This window comes from Cajanus cajan, chromosome 9 (genome assembly GCF_000230855.2).
Source record: "Cajanus cajan strain Asha chromosome 9, NIPB_CcT2T_4, whole genome shotgun sequence".
Classification (NCBI taxonomy): domain Eukaryota; kingdom Viridiplantae; phylum Streptophyta; class Magnoliopsida; order Fabales; family Fabaceae; genus Cajanus; species Cajanus cajan.
This window is the reverse complement of record NC_138525.1, coordinates 46,021,654-46,043,688: the sequence shown is the minus strand read 5'-3', so window position 1 is coordinate 46,043,688 and position 22,035 is coordinate 46,021,654. Positions and strand designations below refer to the sequence as shown.

The 22,035-nt window shown below is 34.8% G+C and overlaps 3 protein-coding genes across 3 annotated transcripts; 1 reads left to right on the top strand and 2 right to left on the bottom strand.

Annotated features, from left to right (window-relative positions):
* Positions 1-3,325: 3,325 nt before the first annotated feature.
* LOC109806607 (uncharacterized) lies at positions 3,326-9,204 on the top strand. The gene is made up of 2 exons (XM_083064339.1): positions 3,326-4,731; positions 9,090-9,204. Exons 1-2 carry the CDS (start codon positions 3,326-3,328, stop codon positions 9,202-9,204), a joined length of 1,521 nt encoding a protein of 506 aa, XP_082920465.1.
* A 3,672-nt stretch (positions 9,205-12,876) lies between these two features.
* On the bottom strand, positions 12,877-17,618 carry LOC109792825 (peroxidase 46). The gene is made up of 4 exons (XM_020352273.3): positions 15,489-17,618; positions 14,867-15,046; positions 14,352-14,517; positions 12,877-13,507 (listed from the first exon to the last, which is right to left on the bottom strand). The coding sequence occupies exons 1-4, from the start codon at positions 15,717-15,719 to the stop codon at positions 13,092-13,094; spliced, it is 993 nt and encodes a 330-aa protein (XP_020207862.1). The 5' UTR covers positions 15,720-17,618; the 3' UTR covers positions 12,877-13,091.
* A 1,991-nt stretch (positions 17,619-19,609) lies between these two features.
* On the bottom strand, positions 19,610-21,751 carry LOC109804709 (uncharacterized). The gene is made up of 3 exons (XM_020366539.3): positions 21,507-21,751; positions 20,478-20,627; positions 19,610-19,944 (listed from the first exon to the last, which is right to left on the bottom strand). Exons 1-3 carry the CDS (start codon positions 21,669-21,671, stop codon positions 19,867-19,869), a joined length of 393 nt encoding a protein of 130 aa, XP_020222128.1. The 5' UTR covers positions 21,672-21,751; the 3' UTR covers positions 19,610-19,866.
* Positions 21,752-22,035: the final 284 nt, after the last annotated feature.

The following is a 22,035-nucleotide window of genomic DNA, read 5'->3' as shown; positions in this document are numbered from 1 at the left end:
CGGCCGAACGTTGACGGGGCCCAGCCCGACCTCCACGATGAATTACACGCATTGCGCGAGGAAATGGCAGTCATACATAGACAGAGAGAAGTTGATGCTAGGGAGTTGGCTGAACTGCGTCGGCAAAATGTTGAGCTCCGAAGTCTGAACCAAACTTATGTACCGTCCACCCTGACGCTCCAAGAGGAGTCATCCTATCACCCCCCAGCCGACCAGCTCACCCAAACACCAGTTACCTCTTTGATTGGCGTCAAGGACGACACCACCACTCACTCGCTGAGACACCCTTTCTCCTGAAGGATCATGGAGGCAACCCTGTTAGACCATTGGAAGAGCCTTCGAATCGAGAAGTACGATGGGTCCACTGACCCCGAGGAGCACTTGAATGTTTTCCTGATACAAGCCACCCTCTCTACTCAAGATGACTCAGCCTTGTGTCGGATATTCCCCACATTGTTGAAAGGGAGGGCTCTGAGTTGGTTCACGCGATTACCGAGCTCTTCCATCGAGTCGTTTAATGAGTTATCATCCCAATTTACGTTATAGTTCGCGATGAGAAAACCGTACAAGACGACCTCATTAGCACTAGCGGGGGTTCGCCGAGAAAAAAGAAAGCTTGAAAAGCTTCATGGACTGATTCAACAAGATTGCCATGGAAATCAACGATCTCAACCCGGCCGTGGCACTGGACCGGTTGAGCACACCGCCTTGAGGCTGGGGCCTTTCGTGAACAGCTTGTGTAAGAAACCGCCCGGTGATTGAACAATCTCCGACACCAAGATGCAAATGGAGGGTTATAGCCGAAAAGAATCCAACCGAGATCCGACAAGGAAGACGAATGTCGAGCCCTCAAATACTCGTCCTCCGAGGGGACCACGCTACACAGCGTATACCCCCCTCAACGCAAGTAGAGCCAAAGTAATGGAGCAGGCCCTCGCCTTGGAGATCCTTGCAATGCCGAAAAGGGCGAACACTCCCCCTAGAGCAAACAAAGCCAAAACGTGTCGATTCCACCGAAACAGGGGGCACTCGACCGAAGAATGCTTGGCACTGAAAGATAAACTTGAGGACCTCATCAAGCAAGGTCACCTCAGGAGTTTTGTCACCCTCCAAGACCACTAGGCAAGAGGGAGAGACCATCACTCTCGCGAGGCCCCACAGCCGAGAGACCGACGCCACCGATCCCGTTTGGCCGAGAGGAGGGATCACTCATGGCATCCCAGGGAAGACCATGACTGACCAAGAAAAGTGATAAACACCATAGCCGGAGGATTCGTCGAGGGAGGTTCCACCTCTTCAGCACAGAAGAGACACCTCCGAGCTGTTCGATCAGTAAATAGCGTGAATCAGCCAAAGACACCAAAGATGCCACCAATCACTTTTTCCCACCGAGATTTCCAAGGAGTCGATCCCGTCTAGGACGACCCCATGGTGATTTCGATTGAAATGCACAACTGCATTGTGGAGAAAACCTTGGTCGACTAGGGGAGCTCTGCCGACATCTTGTATTGGAACACCTTTATACAGCTTGGGATCCTAGAGGAGAGCCTAGAACCGTATCATGAACCACTGGTAGGATTTTCAGGTGAAAGAGTGATGACGATAGGGTGCATTGATCTATACACTCGCTTCAGCTTCGACCAAAGGTCTTCCCACGAGATCAAAATTCGTTACATTGTGGTGCATGCAAACACGTCGTACAACATCCTACTAGGCCGACCTTCTATCAATGTACTGGGAGCCATTGTCTCAACCCCCACCTATGCATGAAGTTCCCGTCGAAAGATGGGCAGGTGATAACCATTCATGCTGACTAGAAGACAGCAAGAGAGTGCTACCTTTCTAGCCTGAAGGTACGGCCCATTGCCGATCCCCCGACGATGAAAGGTGTGAATGTGGTCAGGCAGGAAATGACGGAGGGCATTGACCTCGACCCTCGGTTAGGCGAAGAAGAACGAATTAAGCCAGCTGAGGATCTCATTCCTTTCCAACTTGGCCGAGCACCCGAACAGGTCACACACATGGGATCCCAACTAAGTGAAGCCGATTCAAACCAGGTGAAACGAGCGGTTCGAGACAACAAAGACCTATTCGCATGGACAGCGTCAAACATGCCAAGAATAGATCCAAAGTTCATTTGCCATCGGCTTGCCGAATACCGAGATGCCCGACCAGTTGCCCAAAAGAAGAGAAAAATGGGGGATGAAAAGAGAAAGGTTGCGACTGTCGAGGTGAAAAAAATGTTACAAGCCAAATTCATAAGAGAGGTCACCTACACAACCTAGCTAGCCAACGTGGTTTTAGTCAAAAAGTCAAATGAAAAGTGGAGAATGTGCACCGACTACACCGACCTCAACAAAGCCTGCCCCAAGGACGCCTATCCACTCCTCTGCATTGACCGACTTGTCGATGTTGCATCCGGGCACTCCATCTTCTGCTTCCTCGATGCCTATTCTGGCTACAACCAGATAAAGATGCACCCGGCCGGCGAGGAGAAGACGGCGTTCATCACCGAGAATGCCAACTTTTGTTACAAAGTCATGTCGTTCGGACTGAAGAATGCCGGAGCGACCTACCAGAGGTTAATGGATAAGGTGTTCCAGGAGCAGATCGGGCGGAACATAGAAATTTATGTGGATGATATGGTGGTCAAGTCTAACTCCTTGGCCGACCACATAGCAGACCTAGCTGAAATCTTTGGCGAAGTACGCAAGCATAACATGAGGCTCAACCCCGAGAAGTGCACTTTCGAGGTCAAAGGAGGCAAATTTCTGGGGTTTATGTTATCGGCTAGGGGAATAGAAGCAAACCGAGACAAATTCCAAGTTGTCCTAGACATGAGGAGTCCGAGCAACCTCAAGGAATTGCAACGACTATCCGGGAGGTTGGTCGCCTTATCTAGATTCTTGCCTCGCCTGGTTGATAAAATCAACCCAATGACGAAGCTCTTATGAAAAAGTTCAGCTTTCTTGTGGAACGAGGCTTGTGAAGAAGCTTTGTAGACTTGAAGATGACTTTGGCAACGCCACCGATCCTCACGAGACCCGAGCCTTCGAGCCCACTCCTGGTATACTTGGTTGTATCCGAGGAGGCGATCAACTCGGTTTTGGTGCAAGAAAAAGAAGGCACCCAGATTCCCATATATTTTTTCAGCTAACTTGTACAAGATTCCGAGACCCGGTACCAGCTGATAGAAAAAGTGGCGCTCAGTTTGGTACACACTTCCTGACGCCTACGGCATTATTTCTAGAGCCACCAAGTAGTTGTACGTACCGATTGCCCAATCTCTAAGGTCTTAGGCAAGCCTGAACTCGCCGGGAGAATGATGGCTTGGTCGGTTAAGCTCTCTCAATTTGACATCGTCTTCAAGTCGAGAGGACCGATCAAAGCCCAATACCTAGCAGACTTTATGAATGAACTCCACCCGCACGTCCACTTCGAAGAACATTGGTGGACCCTCCACGTGGACGGTTCCTTAAACTACCAGGGAAGCGGGGCAGGAGTAATTCTAGAGGGACCCAAAGGGATAACTTTGGAGCAATCTCTGCATTTTCGATTCAAAGCTTCGAACAATCAAGCTGAATATGAAGCTTTGTTGGCCAGATTAAGGTTAGCCGAGGACATGGGTGCATCGAGAATCAAGTGCCGAACCGACTCTAAGGTGGTGGTCGAGCAAGTGGGTGGTAATTTCCAAGTAAAAGACCACAACATGATGAAGTACTACCATGCCTACCAAAAGTTGAAGGCGAACTTTCAAGAGGTGTTGGTTGAGCACATTCCACGCGAGGATAACACACGAGTCGATCAGTTGGCCAGGTTGGCCGCAACCAAGAAGCCCGGCCAATTGAGAACCATCACTCAGCAAGAAATTGACCACCCTAGTGTCGAAGCTAAAATGGTAGGAAGTGTCGACGCCGATCACAATGACCCGCCAGACTGGCGAGCTGAAATCAAGGCATTCATCACCAACGGGGTCACGCCCGCCAACCAGACCGAGGCCAAACGGCTAAAAATGCAGGCCAGTAGATATGTCATCATTGTGGGTCAGTTATACAGGCGTGGCTTCTCTACTCCACTACTCAAGTGCCTAGACCCCACCGAGGCCGATTACGTGATGCGAGAAGTTCACGAGGGTATTTGTGGAATGCACTCCGGAGCGAGAACGACCGTTGCCAAACTCTTGCGAGCCGGGTACTATTGGCCGACCATGAATACTGACTACGCAACCTTTGTGAAGAAGTGTCAACCATATCAGAAACACGACAACTTGATCCACCAACTGGTCGAGCAACTGCATTGCATTCCCCTAGCATGGTCGTTCGCCACATGGGGGGCCGACATACTTGGACCTTTCCCGATTGCGAAGGGGCAATGCAAGTTCCTCATCGTCGCTGTGGACCTTTTCACCAAGTGGATTGAAACCGAGCCCCTAGCAAGCATCTCGGCTCATCAAGTCCAAAGATTCCTTTGGAAGAATATTATTACCCGATTCGGCATCCCATCAACCCTGGTGACTGATAACGACCTTCAATTCACTGACCGAAAGCTCAACGAGTTTCTAGCCGGCCTAGGAATACAAGACAAGGTCACCTCGGTCGAGCACCCACAAAAGAACGGCCAAACCAAATCCGCCAACAAAGTCATCCTGACAGAGTTGAAGAAGCGGCTAGGAGAGGCAAAGGGAGCATGGGCCGAGCAGTTACCTGAGGTGTTGTGGGCCTATAGATGCATGTTAGAAAAGAATGGCACAATCCAAGAGAGGGGTGAATTGGATTCTATGACACTTTAAAAATTTTCAGAGTATTTAGGATCTTTATTTCAATTAAACTTTTTTAAAACTGAATTTTCAATGAAGTTTCTTAAAGACTTGTTATTGAAGAATGAATCCTATATGCTTTCTTGATTAACCAATAATGAGGTTCAAAGTTAACACCAATATGTAATGCTTTGATTCAGTTCAAACCAATATTATTCATGCACACATGTTAATCAAGAACAATTTTCTTTAATGCACAATCAAGATATTACACAAAGTAAAAGATAAGGGTAAGAGAAGATTGCACAAGTCTTTTATCCTGGTTCATCCACTCCAAATGTGACCTACATCCAGTCCTCAATCATAACCTGATCAAGATTTGTTCCACTATCTTAATGAAGAAGGTTTACAAGCATACCACACATGCATATACTCCTACGTTCAAGATACCCACTTTCTTGACCTCAAGAAAGCACCCCTTATAGAAACCCACTACAAGAATTCCTTACCACTTGAGAAACCATCTCAAGATTTACAAGTATTCACAAAGAATTAAGGAACGAATTCACCTGGAATTCAGAAGCAAATCTTAATCTCTTTCCTTTCAAGAATGTGATGATGATGATCTTTTCTCAAAGCTTTTCACAAACATTTTTCTTCTTGGATTCACAAAGAAAACTCTCCAAGATTGTCACAAAGACTTCACAAAATCGTTTTTCTAATTTTGATTCTCAATTCTAACTCTATTCTGAAGTTTCAAAATGTTCAAACTATTTATAAAAGTTTCAGAACCAGATAATCGATTATTTTAAAGAATAATCGATTATTTTGTTCTTCAGGTTTTCTGGAAACCAACCAAGAACAATTTAATTGATTATTTTGCTGGATAATCAATTATTCCAAAGAGTCATTTCTGGGATAATCGATTATTTCACAAATAATCGATTATTGCAGCAAGGCATCCCTTTTTGCTTGTTACTGGAATAATCAATTATATTTAATGATAATCGATTATTTTGAGTTAGTTTTCAAAACTTTGTTTTAAGTCTCAAAATAACTTTTTAAACTCATCATCACACACTCCCTAATCAGATTAGATATAGATTTAGCTCATGCACACAGCACACACAAAAGATAAACTCAATCAAAACAATTTTATACACTATAAACTACTCCTATTACATAGCATTTTCTTTGACTTTGTTTTTGACTTCTTTGGTATTGATGTCCTTGGTACACATTTGTTATCATCAAAACTCTTCAAATTTCAGAGGTGATCTCATCAATCTCAGGCTCTCCAATCTCAACAACGCACACCCCAGTCAACTACTCAAGAAACCCCTTTTCGCTGGTCTATGGGTCCGATGCAATAATCTCGGTGGAAATCAGAGAACCATCATTCCACCGAGCCCACTTCGACGAATCAAACAACGAAGCCGAGCTCTGAGCAAACCTGGACGTTGTAGAAGAAATTCGAGACCGAGCACTAGTGATAGCCGAGGCATGCAAGCAACGCTACAAGAAGAAATTTGACACCAATTTATATAAAATTGTCCTTATATTTTTTTATATAAAAAAAATTACAGTGACATTATTAAAAATTGAATTTAAATATTGCCTTAATTTTGTATTAATTTTGGTCAAAAATATTTTAAGATTGTGTTTGATTAAGTATTGAAAGAACTTACAAATTGGCTAGATTATCTTATAGACATATTTGACCAAAATAAATTTATTTGATATGCAAACTTATTTTATTAACTTCTAATTTATTTTAATAAATTACTTAAAATTTTAAAATAAGCTAAGTTACTTTCTTTTCTTTCATTTTTATCTGTATTTATTAGTTAGCTTTTCAAATAAGTTTATTATTCACTTTTAATTTAATCGATTAGTACATAAAGTTACTGATTTTCAATTCCTAATTTAGCTTATAAGTTTCGGATAAATAAAAAATAATATTATGAATAGATGTTATTTCTCATTTGGGAATCAACACTTCTTAAAACTGGCCCTATTCCAGCAAAGTTCAGATTGGTTGACATCAATGCCATTTTTTTTATACTTAAAACAAATGATAAAAGTAAGCATGAATAAAGTTATATATATATATATATATATATATATATATATATATATATATGTATATATATATATATATATATAAATAAATTCAACTTATATATTTATTTATTTTTAAAGTTTCTCGTTTGTTTAAAAAGATTGCTTCATTTTATTTCATTATTTTTCATAAGTATATGAGAAGAAATTTATTATTAAATCGATGTTATTGTCAAAAAAAAAAAAAAAAAAGACATCATTGATATTTGAAGGCTACATCACAGACATGAAATTTTGACGTGGATTAGGCAAAACATTTCAACAATCCTTTTTAGATGATAACTATATACAGTCATACTATATAGAGGGAAATCTATATACATATGCAAAAATAAAGTGCAATCAAATTGAAATACCTAGTTGTTATAAAAGAGAGAAAAAGTAGAGAGAAGAAACAAGATAGTATGAGATAGAGAAAAGAATCTAACTGATGTATTATCTTTAGGAGAGGACTAACCTATTTATAAGTACATGTGGTAATTAAACAATTACATAATAAAAGGAATAATACATAACGGAAATATAAATGGTAATGATTGATAATGAATATTGGCATCCACTAATTAAGCCACTAATTATTATTCATAACACTCCCCCTTGGATGTCCAATATTTAGAATGTGCCTCGTTAAAACCTTACTAGGAAAAACCATGTGGGATAAAAACCTAGTGAAGGAAAAAGAGTACATCATTCATAAATATTTATTTCTCCCCCTCATGCATACAATCTTTAAGATGACGAAGTCCAATCTTGTGTATCAACTGTTCAAAAACTTTTCTTGGAAGTGACTTTGTAAAGAGATCTGCTAGGTTGTCACTTGAGTGAACTTGTTGAACATTTATATCACCATTCCTTTGAAAATCATGAGTAAAAAAGAATTTTGGTAGAATATGTTTTGTTCTATCTCCCTTTATGTATCCATCTTTCAATTGTGCAATACATGCAACATTATCTTCATATATAACTGTTGATCTCATTTTTCCAGAAGATAAACCACAAGTTTCCCGTATGTGTTGAATCACAGATCTTAGCCAAACACATTCACGACTTGCCTCATGTAATGCTAAAATTTTAGCATGATTAGATGAAGTGGCTGATATGGTTTTTTTTACAGATCACCATGAAATGGTTGTACCACCACTTGTAAACAAATATCTTGTTTGTGATTTACTATTATGAGGATCTGACAAATAACCTGCATCTGCATAACCATTTAGTTCTTGTTTAGGAACATTTGAATATAATAACCTCATATCCTTGTACCTCTAAGATAATGAAGGATTTGTTTAACTCTATTCAAATATCTTCGTGTAGGTTAAGAACTATATCTTGCTAACAAATTAACAGCAAATGTTATATTAGGTCATGTATAATTAGCAAGGTACATTAGTGCTCCTATAGCACTGAGATATGGTACTTCGGGACCAAGTATTTCTTCATCCTTTTCTTAGGGTCTAAACGGATCTTTGTTAACATCTAAAGATCTTACAACCATGGGAGTGCACAATGGATGTGATTTGTCCATATAAAACTTTTTAAGCACATCTGTTATATAAGCTTCTTGATGCACAAGAATTCCATTTCATAAGTATTCAACTTGCAGTCCTAGACAAAACTTTGTCCTTCCTAGATCCTTCATTTCAAATTCTTTCTTTAAAAAATCTATTACTTTTGAAAGCTCTTCAAGAGTTCCAATAATGTTTATGTCATCTACATAAACTACAATTATGGAAAATCCATTTTTAGATCTTTTTATAAATATACACGGACAAATTGGATCATTTTTATATCCTTCTTGTAACAAATATTCATTAAGTCGATTATACCATATACGACCTGATTGCTTTAGCCCATACAGGGATTTATTCAACTTGATCGAATAATCTTCTCTAGAAATTGCATCATTAGGCAAATTAAATCCTTCTGGGAGTTTCATATAAATATGAGCATCAAGAGATCCATATAAATATGTTGTAACTACATCCATTAGATGTAAATTAAGTTTTTCATGTACAACCAAACTAATTAAATATCAAAAAGTGTTTACATCCGCTACAGGTGAATATGTCTCTTCAAAATCAATATCGGGTCTTTGTGAAAAACCTTGAGCAACTAGTCTTGCTTTGTATCTTACAATTTCACCATTTTCATTTCATTTTTGCACAAAAACCCATTTGTATCCAATTGGTTTTACACCTTTTGGTGTATGTAGTACTGGTCCAAAAACTTTTCATTTAGCAAGCGAGTCTAATTCTGCCTCAATTGCATTTTTTCATTTTGGTCAATCATTTCTTTGTCGACAATCGTTGATGGACTTTGGTTCTTGATCTTCAATATCATTTATTTCATTTAGCGCTATATTATATGCAAACACATCGTCAATATTGACATTGTTTCGATTCCATCGTATTCCATTCATGACATAGTTTATTAAGATCTCTTCATTTTTAATAATTTTAGGTACCTGCGTTTCTTCTGGAACTAAAATATTAGTTATGTCAGAGGAATCTTTTTGAGTTTTTACATCCTCAATTTGGTCATTTTGCTATTTAGCTCCCTTTTTTATTCGAGGATTCTTATCCTTGGAACCAATTGGTCTACCACACTTCGAGCGTATTTGTGACTCTTTTATAGTATTAGATTGTCCAACAGGGACTTCGACTCTTATTGGAGCATTAACCGTTGTTACATATGACTTAGTCACCCCTTTTTGGATCTGTGAATACATTTAGTAATTGATTGGCTATATTTTGCAAATGAATTATCTTTTGAACTTCTAGTTCACATTGTTTTATACGAAGATCAAAATGAGATAGTGATAATTCATTCCAACTAATATATTTTTCTAGCTATTTGTGTTCTCCCCCTAATGTTGGGAAAATCAACTCATTAAAAGAAAGAGATGTGAATTTACCAGCATTATCCAAACGAATTTTCTTAATTGGATAGTCAGGAAAATGAGCTCTTAATCTAATTAGTTGAGCTAATAACTTCGCAAATGCCTGGTTGCGAATTGATAATAAACAAACATGTGACCATCTTGTTGATGCATCAATTAAAATCATAAAATATCTAAATGGTCCACATGGGGGGTGTATTGGTACACAAATATCACCTTGTATCCGTTCTAAAAGTAAGATAGATTCATCCTCAATTTTTGCTAGTGATGATCTGATTATTAACTTCCCTTGGGAACAAGCAGTATATGAGAAAATATTTGTTTGAAGAATCTCCCAGCTCTTCAATAAATGTCCACATGAATTTTCAATTATTTTTCGCATCATGATAGCCTTAGGATGACCCAATCGGTCATGCCAAACCTCAAATTTATTTTGATTTGTAAACTTCTGATTTACAATAGTATGTGTTTCAACTGTATTAATATACGTGCAATACGGTCCATTGGAAATAAATAATTTTTTTTCAATACTTCATTTTTATTCAAGTGGAGTTTCGTGATATAAAGATATTCTACATTTCCTTCATTGTTTGTTTCAATATGAAACTAATCATTTAAACGAATATCCTTGAAACTCAATAAGTTTTTGTAAGACTTAGAAAAATATAATGCATTTTTAATATGCAACTTCGTTTCTTTCAATAATAATATATTAGTTATTCTAGAGCCTTCAATTATATTTGTAGTATCATATAACATTAATTTCTCACATTATTGAATATGAGAAGACAAAAATTAACACATTAGAACATTCACTTCAGGAAATGAAAAAATGTTAGTTAAAATGGTCTCTTGCATAAAAAAAAATCTCAATAGTTTGTTTTAGTCTTCAAGAAACAATAAACCAACTAAGGATATTTCTTAATCCTTTTTTTTAATGAAAAAAATATTGCTACTTCTAGAGCAAAATAGATGGATGAAAAATATAATAATATATTTTTGAAATTGAGAAATCATATAAAAATGACATTCTTATTATGTATCTTTAGACATCAATTTAATATCAAAATTTACACAATTTTTTTTTATATATGTCATCTCATGTATATTATCTACAAATAAATGCTTCATACAAAAAAAATTTAAAACATATCTCACTAATACTTTATTTTATCATTTTAGGAAATGAATGATACAACACAATCATATGTTCATTTGAAGAAAAAAAAGCATAACTTGTTTATGTCTTTCTTTATAATAATAAAAAAAAAACAAGTGAGTCTTTCTCATTATACTTATTAAAAAAAATTATCTAATAAAAATATATTTATGTCATTGCTGTGTTGACTTTAAGGAGAAAAAAAATAATGCTAAAAATTAGGGAAATTATTCTCCTTATAAATGTTGTATCGAAAAAAAATAAAGAAATAAACATTGATCATAATTTCATTAAATTATAGTATTTTTGTACAAATCACAATCGAATTATAACGTAATGATATCTCCATCAATTAAAATAATAGACGCATGATATTATGAAAACAAATAATATCAATTATATCAATAGGATTTGAAATTAAACTCTTTTTAAGATTCAATGACGTAACACATGAGTTTAATTACATGACAAGTTGATTATTTCGATCAATTTAATCATGAACAATATCAAAATACAAATGCAGGAAAACTCATAATTCTTTCAAGAAATCACACAAAACCTAAATAGGCTTAAGGACACGCTTCATTAGTCATAATATTTATATGTATCTCAAATATCATTTAACATTATAAATATGACATTGACAAAATTATTCCACTTCCGGTGATGACCTCATTTATATCAAAGGATCAAACACCGTAATATATCTATATCAATTTTTTTTCACTTCTGGTGAAATTTATTTTATTTTTCACTTTTCATATTATTTTCTCACTTCTAGTGAGAAAATTTATTCTTTCATATTCATTTTTTTTTCATCATTTTCTCACTTCTGGTGAAAAAAAAATATTAAAATGTCTTTATTTGACAATGTCTTCTAGACTATTATAAAAATATTTCTATATTTTTTTTATTTTTTCTTTAAAATTAATTGTATTTAAATAAATTTCACAATCATAAAAATACAAATATTCTATCAAATTCATAATATGAAAAACATGATTACATAATAATGACAAAATATATTACGTTAATAAAATATTGATATTTCTTACTTCTGGTGAGAAAAAATAATAAATTAAAAGAGATTGAATATTCTCTTTTGATAGCATCTTCTAGACACATTTCAAGGATGTATAATTTTTAATTTATTTAATAGTGTCTTCAAGACTACTATAGTGTCTTCAAGACTACTTTAATACATAACAATGTAAACAATACAAATATTTGATAAAATTCTTATTGTAGAAGATGAATACCTAACCTTGAAATATTTGTTTTGAAAAATATGATTTTCTTCATGAAAATTCTTCATAGCTTTGTCTTACAGTTGCAATACCAATAGCGGAAAGACTATCGTGCTGATAACGTGTTATAAAAGAGAGAAAAAGTAGAGAGAAGAAACAAAACAATATGAGATAGAGAAAAGAATCTAACCGGTGTATTATCTTTGAGAGAGGACTAACCTATTTATAAGTACATATGATAATTGAACAATTACACAATAAAAGGAATAATACATAACAGAAATATAAATGATAATGATTGATAATGAATATCGGCATCCACTAATTAAACCACTAATTATTATTCATAACACTCTACTAAGTTTTTTTTAAGAGTTGAAGCATTATTATTTATAAAATATTTACATGATCAACTAATTAAAAATTATCATCGGTATAATTTTTAATACAATTACTATAAATAAATAAAAACAACGTACAAACGTCTATAATATATTACGCATTTATTAATATTGTAAAACTATTCTACACCGACAACGTAGTGTTTTTATGTATGTACTAAAAGGAACTATATCTACGCAGGATAGATTCAATTATATAATATATTAGGCATTTATTAATATTGTAAAACTATTCTACACCGACAACGTAGTGTTTTTATGTATATACTAAAAGGAACTATATCTACGCAGGATAGATTCAATTGCCATTATTTCACTAAAATATAAATATTTGTTATGCTACACCAATAAAAAAGAAATACACATCATATGGCAAGAAAGAATTGAGAAAGCGATAGATCAACACATAAAGTTGTTTGCAAAAGTTTGTGCTTTTTACTTTGTATAAGAATTATGTAGCTGGCATTTATTTTATACTTAGAAAGCCTTCTTTGTTGCAGTCCCTTTTTTATGCATTAGTTGATGCACAAGAACGTCTAATTTCACCCTCATCACCAGTTTTGACGCCAACACTAGTGAGCTTCAAGAAAGACTGGCCCCAACTTTCAAAGAAAAACTCTTGATCATTTGCCAAGTCTTCCACTAATTTTCTTGTTCTGTTATCACTTAGCAAGGCAGAATCAGATTGGAAAAGACCCTTGTTGGTGAGAAGATTTCTGTAGTACTGGTTGTCAAAGACCATGGATGTTTCGGGATCATTGTTAACTTGCACACTTGGGCTTGCACTTGTGGGACACTCTTTCGTTAGCTCATCAGCATAGCTACTATCAAGGCTTTTGTCAATGAGTCTGAGCTTTCCCTTTGAGTCTTCTTGGAACCTATCCCTGAATGAGCTGCAATGAGATGTTCCTATGGTGTGAGCCCCTACAAACCCAATGAAACCATCACTTCATAGCATGCAATGTGACCATAGTAAATGTGGTACATATATGTCAATGTACATGTTGGTTTGGTGGTTTACAAGCTTTTGACAACTTAGAGAAATCAACATAAAATGATCTGAAAACATGATAAGACCAGACATAAATCTGATTTCCAGGCACAGGTACGCGCTTATATATGATAAATTTTTTATTTTTATTATAAGTACTTGAAAATTATATTTAAGACAATCTCTTATTAATTGATGGTTTATATTAATATTACATGAAAATTTAGTTCATTTTTATAATAAAAAATTAGGTGAGTTGAAATCCAAAAACTCGTTAGGATTAGTCTCAAAATTCAAAAATCAATTGTAAACTACATAAAAATTATCTTGCAACAAGATCCTCACATTAGTAGCAGAATTAGAACTCGCATTCCTCTGAGGATGAGTTTGATCCTTAGCAATTGGACTAACATTTATTGAGTAAACTCATCTTTAAAATAGTATGATATCTTTATATAGAACGTACATTCCGTTTTTGAATGTTCAAATAGACAGAAAATAAAGCCACCAGCAACAGAACAGTAATTATAATAAATGTGGCGAGTACGTTCTCATCTACAAAGCATCAACAATTCAATTCTTTCTACCTAACAGAATGTATTGTCTAGCTCGTGCCTTTATGAGATTTTACCTCAAAAGTGAAGAAACTCATGGTCAATTAATTACCTAAGAGTAAAGGGCAAGGGAAGAGACTGAAAATCAAAGGAATGATACTTATTAAAGAGAAGCATGCTAATAGTTATAGGACCTGAAAATATATACTTGGAAGATATGCACCTGAAAGGATGACAAGGTCAAATAAGGACAACCCTTTATTGGAGAAGCGGTTAATCATCTCATCCATTGTAAAACTGGTGTCCAAAATGTTGGGTCTCACATTTGAAGCAATTGAAACCATTCCATCTCTTCTCCCGGTGGGAATTTGAATCATAGGACCACCAACCTGTTCAAAATTATCATACTAAATTAATTATTTATGGATATATTTCAATAAACTTCTCTAAAATTGATTCTGGGAGAGAAAAAAATATAAAAGAAAAATTGAAGTAAGTTTCTGTTTAAATTAAAGGTCTAAAACTAACTTATGCAGTAATTAAAAACAAGATTTTGAATAAGTTAAAAAGAGAAATCTTATAAAAATTAGTTTATATATATCGTGACGGAAAAAACTTATTTCATTTTTTCTTTTTATTTTTTTCTCTTAGAAGTACTTGTGGAAAATGTTGATATAAACAGATCTATATGTCACCGTAAGGTCGAAGAATATCAGCAATGTAACGAGGATAACTCACAATTTCAACAGCATCTCTAGCAGCCAAAGCAATTATGTCAGCACATGAAACTGCTCCAGGACAAAGGAACTCAAGGACTCTTTTTGCTGATTCTATGACTGAAAATCCTCCAACTGACCTATTTGCTGGATCACTTTGTTCTGTGTTATTCCCTTGTAGCGTCAAAGAAGCATCACATCCCTACATATCATGAACTGGTCATTGTTATCTTCAAACCCTTTTAAATTTTCCATCACACAAAACAAAAGAACAGAAGAAAGAAAGCACATTCCTAGTAACATTCACAGTAAAGTGTGTGAGAACAAAAAAATATAACATGGTCCTAGACTTTCATGGTTTTGATCAACTTCCACGTGTCACCTAACTGGCTCTGTTTAGATACATACTTGGAAGATCTTTTAAGAATTTCTCTACTAAAATTAAAGGGCTTTTTTTCTAATAGAAAAACTCTCAAAAGCTTGTATTCAAATAAATTCTAATTTTTTTTTTTTTGTAAATTTAAAATCTCAATTATATGTCATATGAAGATTGATCAAGACTATTGACACGTGATGGTTTCAGACCATGTAATAATTCCCTGTGTGAGATCAAGTGTTGTTCTAATAGTATACTATACACTAACCTCCACGAAGCAATCATGAAAAACCAAACGAAGGAGCTTCCCAGGAATTGAAGGATCAGAAGAAGAGGATGAACTGACAGTGTCTCTTACAATGAGTTCTGCTATGGGGCATGAAGCTGCATAGAAGTTGAAAACTAGGCTACCCGAAGCAGAAGTAGCAAAAAGGAAGATAGTAAAAAGACAAGAACAAGATATGTGAAAGAAAGGAAAAACAAATGCTCTTTTCTCCATAGAACCAAGTTTTTAGTCCTATTGAGTGAGTGCTCAGTGTTTGCAGTGTGCAGAGTCTCTCAGTCACATGATAATGATAGATAATATAGAAATACGGCAAAATATGACCAAATTCAAAGGCCTACATTTATGTGGTTGGATGAAGTCAGTGGCATGACATAAATATTAGAGGTTATGGTCATGCATTATTACAGCACTTAAGCATTTAAGATGCTTCCTGGTAATTAGTAATTACTAATATTGAATTGCATCAACCATAGAGTAGTTATTTCAAGTTTTCAACCACGTGTTATTGACGGATGTGAATAAAAATCTCTCTAGGGAGGAATCATCAGAGAAGAGTAATTTCATAGTTTCAAGGTCCACCATATGTAGTTTCAATTGTCTAGCACCAATTACGTTGTAGTGTATGCACTTCCTTAAGCATAGTAAGTAGTAAGTAACTACGGTTCTTACTTATTGACTATGAGTTGGAGCATATTTTGGTACAAACTAAAAATCCTACAATTAACCACATTGAAAGCATCTCTTGACAGTCCCTTGACTGCATCTGTTGCCCCTTTTGTCTTTGCAACATTATTGTGCAATCATTATTAACTTATTGTTGAATTTTAAGTGTGTAAAAGAGTCTCAAAGATCCACCTACTTAATGTCTTAAAGATTTGGATTATGATATAGTATCAAACTCACTTATGTAATTTTCACATTATCCATAGATGAAATATTCTCCACTATTAAAACTCTCCGACTTAACACTTTTTCTTCATTTTTATCACTGAATATATGAATGCAAAAATGAATAAGTGTTGCATCAATCTTTATATATAAAACAAGGAATCTTAATAATATATTTTTTAATATTTTATTTTGCCTTAAATGGTAATATTTTATTTTTATTTTTATTTTTATCTTATTAGAAAATTTTAATTAAATAATAATGTGATAAACATAGTGTTACATCACCGTGCTACATGTTATTTAAATAGGTATATGCTTTATGAACTAAAATGAAAAAAAAAATTAAATTACAGAGACTACAATGAGCTAAATAATTTTATAAGACTAAAAAAATAAAATATATCAAATTATAATAGTTAAAAAAATATTAAAGTTAAATTAAAAAAGGAGAGAAAGACAGAGTAAATCATCGTTAAAAATGGTTTTTTTTACTCCCTATGTTTGGTTGCTCATCCAATAAAGTGTATATAAGTGGAGAGTAATCCTCATCTTACAGATCAATTTTATAGGGTTGAGTTAAACCCCAATCTATTTTCTCAAGACTATAATTTGGGTGTATGTTTTTTCTCATGAAATACTACGAAGTGCATAACGGTTCATTTAGCCTTTCAAGAGGAGTTTTAGTTGTTCAAGGATAAGTAACTGTTCTAGGCTATGATTTCATGGCAGACTGAAAAGTTATAATTCAAAAAATCAAATGTAGTCTCTTCCATTTTGAATGTATCAAAGTGGAAAATGATGGTAATTTATTCACGTGTATTTATCTTATCTCTAAGATTGCCTGCTTTCCAAGTGGTGCTTCAAGTGTTTACACCGTTTGCCAGCAAGCAACCAATATGAACCGAGTTAGGGGCTTTGCTTACAAGTTTTTTGCAAGCATGGATGTCCTCGGGTAGTGTTCATGTTGCTTTGCCTACATAATCAAGGGTCTTCTTGTTTCAACTAAACTTAATACTTAAGTGGAAAAGAATACATTCTCGTTCTGTTTCCATCTTTTTGCATTTCTGTTATACCATGCTGGTGTAAAATGATTTCATCCCAAATTTTGTATCTCACCACTTTTCACCTAGTCAGTCAAATCAAACCAAGTGTACTTGCAATGGTTTTTACACAATTTTAATTGATTTTGCAGGTAATTGAAGAATGGACAGCACAAGTAAGTTCCAAAACAGGTAAGGAGTTTCAAGGATTTATTATCTTGACAAGTATCCACGTGTTCAATTTGACAATCTTATTTAATTGATATGTGTGTCATTATGGAGTAGAAAAATTTACTGGATGTCAATCCAATGGTTTGAATTAAATATGTATTTTATGCAACAACAAAAAAATGATTATTGAGAGGACAATAAATTGTGGTTTGTATTGATTTCACTTTAGAAGTGGTCAAATGGGGATTTGTTATTTATGACTCCAGTTGATGGTTTCTTAACATCTTTTCTCATCTTCATCTTTTTGGCTTCATGAATTTGAGTATCCTTGTGGCACAATTTGAATTTGCGGTAGTTAGTCGGTCTGGACGAGTGGCTAAGTGTTGGTTCATGTGGAAAGAAAGGGAAATGGAGTTGAGATAGACATCTGCTGTGATGAGTTCAAGGACAAAAAAGGGGAGAAATTGAGCTTGGGGTTGAGTGAGTTGTTGAGTCTCCAACTAAATGTGTTATCACTTCAGGTTCAACTGCTCAAGGTTTTTGAGACAATTGTTTTTTAGCCTTGGAAGGAACAGCTTGACCTTGTCGTAGTGGGGCAACTACATATAGCCCTGTAGGAAGAGTGATAGATTGAAGAAGAAATTGGATTGTTATTCTCAATGAATCAGAATAGACACATGAACAAATTGTCATGAACTAATTTTCCTTGAAGCTTAAGCCATTACCTGTAGGCTGAAGGTTCATGATTGTTTTTATATCTAAGCAGATGATAGAATGAAGACACTGTTTATGATGTTATCAATTTCTGCATTTTAGAAGTTGATTGTAGTAGCACCTTGGAATTAGTTGGTCTAAATAGTAACTAGTGTTTCAAACCACCATACCTAATCTGTACCAAATTTCAAATTATTAATCTCTAGGAGGTAGAAATCCACCTCAAAGTTGTAGCCTTGTATGGTGTGATCTCTAGTTGTTCACCCTTACATGTACCTTATTCCCCATTACGTAAAAAATTCCTGGATGATTTAGTGAGTTCCAAGTTCTGTATGAATCTCTTAGCCACATTTGTCATTGTGAAGTTATGTGTGCTTCCATGATCAATGTGAATGGATTTTTTCTTGCATTCCCTTTAAGTCACAAGGTGCTAGGGTGGAACTGACTTGTCAGTGCCTAAGTTCCTCTCTGTACATTTCATGCTGTTTCTATTTTTAACTTGTGTTGGTAAGAGAGTTATAACAGTTTCCACTATGCACCAGCTATTCATCTTGTTGCAACAGTTTTAACTTCTAAACTTCAGAAGTCACATGCCCGGGATGGTGTGCCTCATCATTTTCTCTTGTATAGCTTTTGCTTTTTGTATCAAAGGGAAGGGCTATCCAAGAATTTGGAATGACTACCACGGAATCTGTTTTATCGTAATGTGTGATCTTAAATAATTACTATGACACTGCAAAATTTCAGGAGTACATAATATGATGAATGTGAATGGATTTTTTCTTGCATTCCCTTTAAGTCACAAGGTGCTGTCATCTGTACACTGTTTGATTTCTGGAAAAATATTTTTCTTACTGAATATGTGTTGAATGCAGGGAATGAAACACATGATGCTGATTCTGGAGATATCAACAAACTACTATTCTCAGCTATAGATCAAAGTAATTGAACTGCTATCCAAGTATAGTATAGATGTTGCAGTTTATGCAAGCTCCCTGAGTTTCACAAATGATGCATACCGTAGACTAGTAGTAAGCTTCTAGCTGGTTATTCTTCTTTTAAGATGTAGCTATTCTAGGTTCCCTAACTGGTGTGGTTCTATTGTTGGAATGGCTAGCAGAAAACAAATTTGATTTTTACGTTAAGACGTAAACAATGATAGCATTAATAATGAACTCATTAACCATAATGTGATTCTTGCGTAATCCGATAAGGACCTAGTCACATGTATATGCAGAACATCCATAACCTTTGCAACAAGGTGGAAGGACATTTAGGAAAACCGACTTGACCAAAATAACCTTCAGAACTATATATCGGTGCCAGTAGTTGAAAGGAAATATACTGCATCAAAAGTTTAAACATTGCTTCATGTTGCATTGAAGCAATGACACAAGTTCATTTTAAACATAAGCAGATGAACAACACTGTGCACTGCTGTTAAAGATGCTGCTGCGTGTCTTCAGTTGTTCATTAACAAAAGTACAAGTAAACGGGGTGGTTCTTCTTCATCGTCTCTACACAAAAGATGTGAAGTATCTTTGCTACCTTAAAGTAGGAGGTTCTTTTAGCCACTTTGCACGAAAGCCTGTTCCTTGACAGTCAGAACAACACCTTGATCCCTGAATAAAAACAAATTAGAGGCACAATAAGTCTCAACAAATGCTGAGGATGGAATAGATATTCAATCTAGTCCTTAAATATTGTAAATATCGGTTACTTTAGTTCCTAATCTTAACAAAATTCTTAATTTAGTCCTTTTTTAAAAATATTTTATTTTAATTCTTTTGCACTTTTTTTTTAGTGTTTTTTTTTCATTCTTTAGCTCCAACAAGGGTTAGTGCAACTTTTTGTAAAATCATAGACTAAATTGACTATTAAAAAGTTCTTTGATTTTATAGCAATATCTTGAAATTTCGTTTAAACAAATTTGACTCGGTCAAAAAATAAGTAAAATCTAATTAAAGATTATTTTTATCAAAAATTGAATTCAGACACTATTTAAAAAATTTAACTTTGGATTCTGTAGGATACTTACCAAGTTATAAATCAAAATAACAAATAATTACAATTTTAGGGGTTAAAATTGCTCTTTCTTCAAATAAGTTAATGAAGTTATTAGGTAGAGCAACACTTTTTGTGATGCTAAAAGTACCTTTCCTTTGCAAATAACACAATTAGTGTTTCTGGATGGAATTTCACAAAGCATGTTGTCACCAATAATGAAGAAACCAGTACCCCCACACCATTTACATTCAGTATGCCCTTTAGAGTTGCAAGATGTACACGCAATTGGCCTTGGTTGCTGCAAGCATGATTAATATAGTAGAAATTAGTGTATTAATGGGGTTATCAAAATTCAATTAAATTACTCAAAATCTCTGCGATTTGCTTCTTCAATGAACATATATATGGTTTAGTTTGTTTGTTGCAAGTAGCTTTTACTTGAGTGAAGAATGGAAATAGACATTTTAGATATCTATTTTTTCTTTCACTTCCATGATTATGTGCCCGTTCGACAACCTAACAAAAACAATTTGACTATGATATACATTGTATTTATGACTTGGATAAATTTTAGCAAACCTCTCAATTGTATTTTAAAATTAAGCCTACTAAAATTCAAAATAAACGAATACATCTTCACTAGAAACTAAACAGTGAACATATGTGGTAGTGATTAAAGGAACATAGCAATATAAGCTACTGGCCTCAGCATGCTAAACTATCTTAAGAACTTATTACCTAATTGGTAATCGAATAAAAGTTTATAAAGGTTCAAGAACTACTACGGTTAATATAAATAGAATAACAAATATCAAAGTAAAATATTGTTCAGTTATTTATTACCAACATTTATTATTCTAAACCAAGTTTTTACTCAAGTCACTACTTTCCAACTTAAATTTTTGTAGCAAAGAAGGTTAATAGGAAAAAATTACCCTCACATCCTGAGGCAGATACACTATTAAATCTTTCAAAATACTTCTATTTTTATTCTTTTGTCAAACAACCCCCTCCCCCAAAAGGGTGTGTCAGGCTATCAATTCGTCTAAAAAAGAGAATATTAAATACAAAACATAAAATATCATGTCATAAACACATAACAAAGTGTAAAATATGGTTCATATTTTGTTTTTGTTAGTCCAATAGAACTTGTTGAATTGAATGAGAAAAAATAGACCTGAGAGATTAACCAGGCGAGTTCCAAGCGCTTAACAAAGTCAGAGGAAGAATCCACCATAAAATCTTGTACCCGGATTGTATTGCATGGCCTTGCTTTATTAGGCACAGTACATGTGACAAGAATTGGTGCTATGAACCTCACACTCTGCATTGTGTTAGACATGAGAAAAGACCCGTTACCACAAAGACACACAACTCTTCATTTTCTTCTTCTTGACAAAGATAGAGAGCAGTACAAGGAGAGTTTCAAGTTTCACTTAAATAATGAAATATGGGGTAATGGTTTTTGGTTTCATGGGGCGCAAAATGCAACTAGAAAGTAGAAACCCATTGGTTTTCAAGAGAGGTGAGACAAAGATATACTCCAGACCAAAGGTAACTCATTACTATAATGTATAGAGTTTGGACCCACTTACAAATATCATCCATGCAGAAATATAAAATATGCCATTTTGTTTCTTGTGGAAAAGGAAAGTCGACGTCTTTAGGCAATTCCATGTCCTAGTTACCGAAATTTAAAATGAAAA

Excerpts from the sequence above, each read along its gene's own strand:
- LOC109806607 (XM_083064339.1), top strand. The coding sequence starts at position 3,326 with ATGGCTTGGTCGGTTAAGCTCTCTCAATTTGACATCGTCTTCAAGTCG. Across the intron at positions 4,732-9,089 it reads TTGTGGGCCTATAGATGCAT|TACTGGTCCAAAAACTTTTC; the intron begins GTTAGAAAAGAA and ends TGGTGTATGTAG.
- LOC109792825 (XM_020352273.3), bottom strand. The coding sequence starts at position 15,719 with ATGGAGAAAAGAGCATTTGTTTTTCCTTTCTTTCACATATCTTGTTCT. Across the intron at positions 14,518-14,866 it reads CTAGAGATGCTGTTGAAATT|GTTGGTGGTCCTATGATTCA; the intron begins GTGAGTTATCCT and ends AATTTTGAACAG. Across the intron at positions 13,508-14,351 it reads TGACCTTGTCATCCTTTCAG|GGGCTCACACCATAGGAACA; the intron begins GTGCATATCTTC and ends TTGGGTTTGTAG.
- LOC109804709 (XM_020366539.3), bottom strand. The coding sequence starts at position 21,671 with ATGTCTAACACAATGCAGAGTGTGAGGTTCATAGCACCAATTCTTGTC. Across the intron at positions 20,628-21,506 it reads TCGCCTGGTTAATCTCTCAG|CAACCAAGGCCAATTGCGTG; the intron begins GTCTATTTTTTC and ends TCATGCTTGCAG. Across the intron at positions 19,945-20,477 it reads GTGTTATTTGCAAAGGAAAG|GGATCAAGGTGTTGTTCTGA; the intron begins GTACTTTTAGCA and ends GTTTTTATTCAG.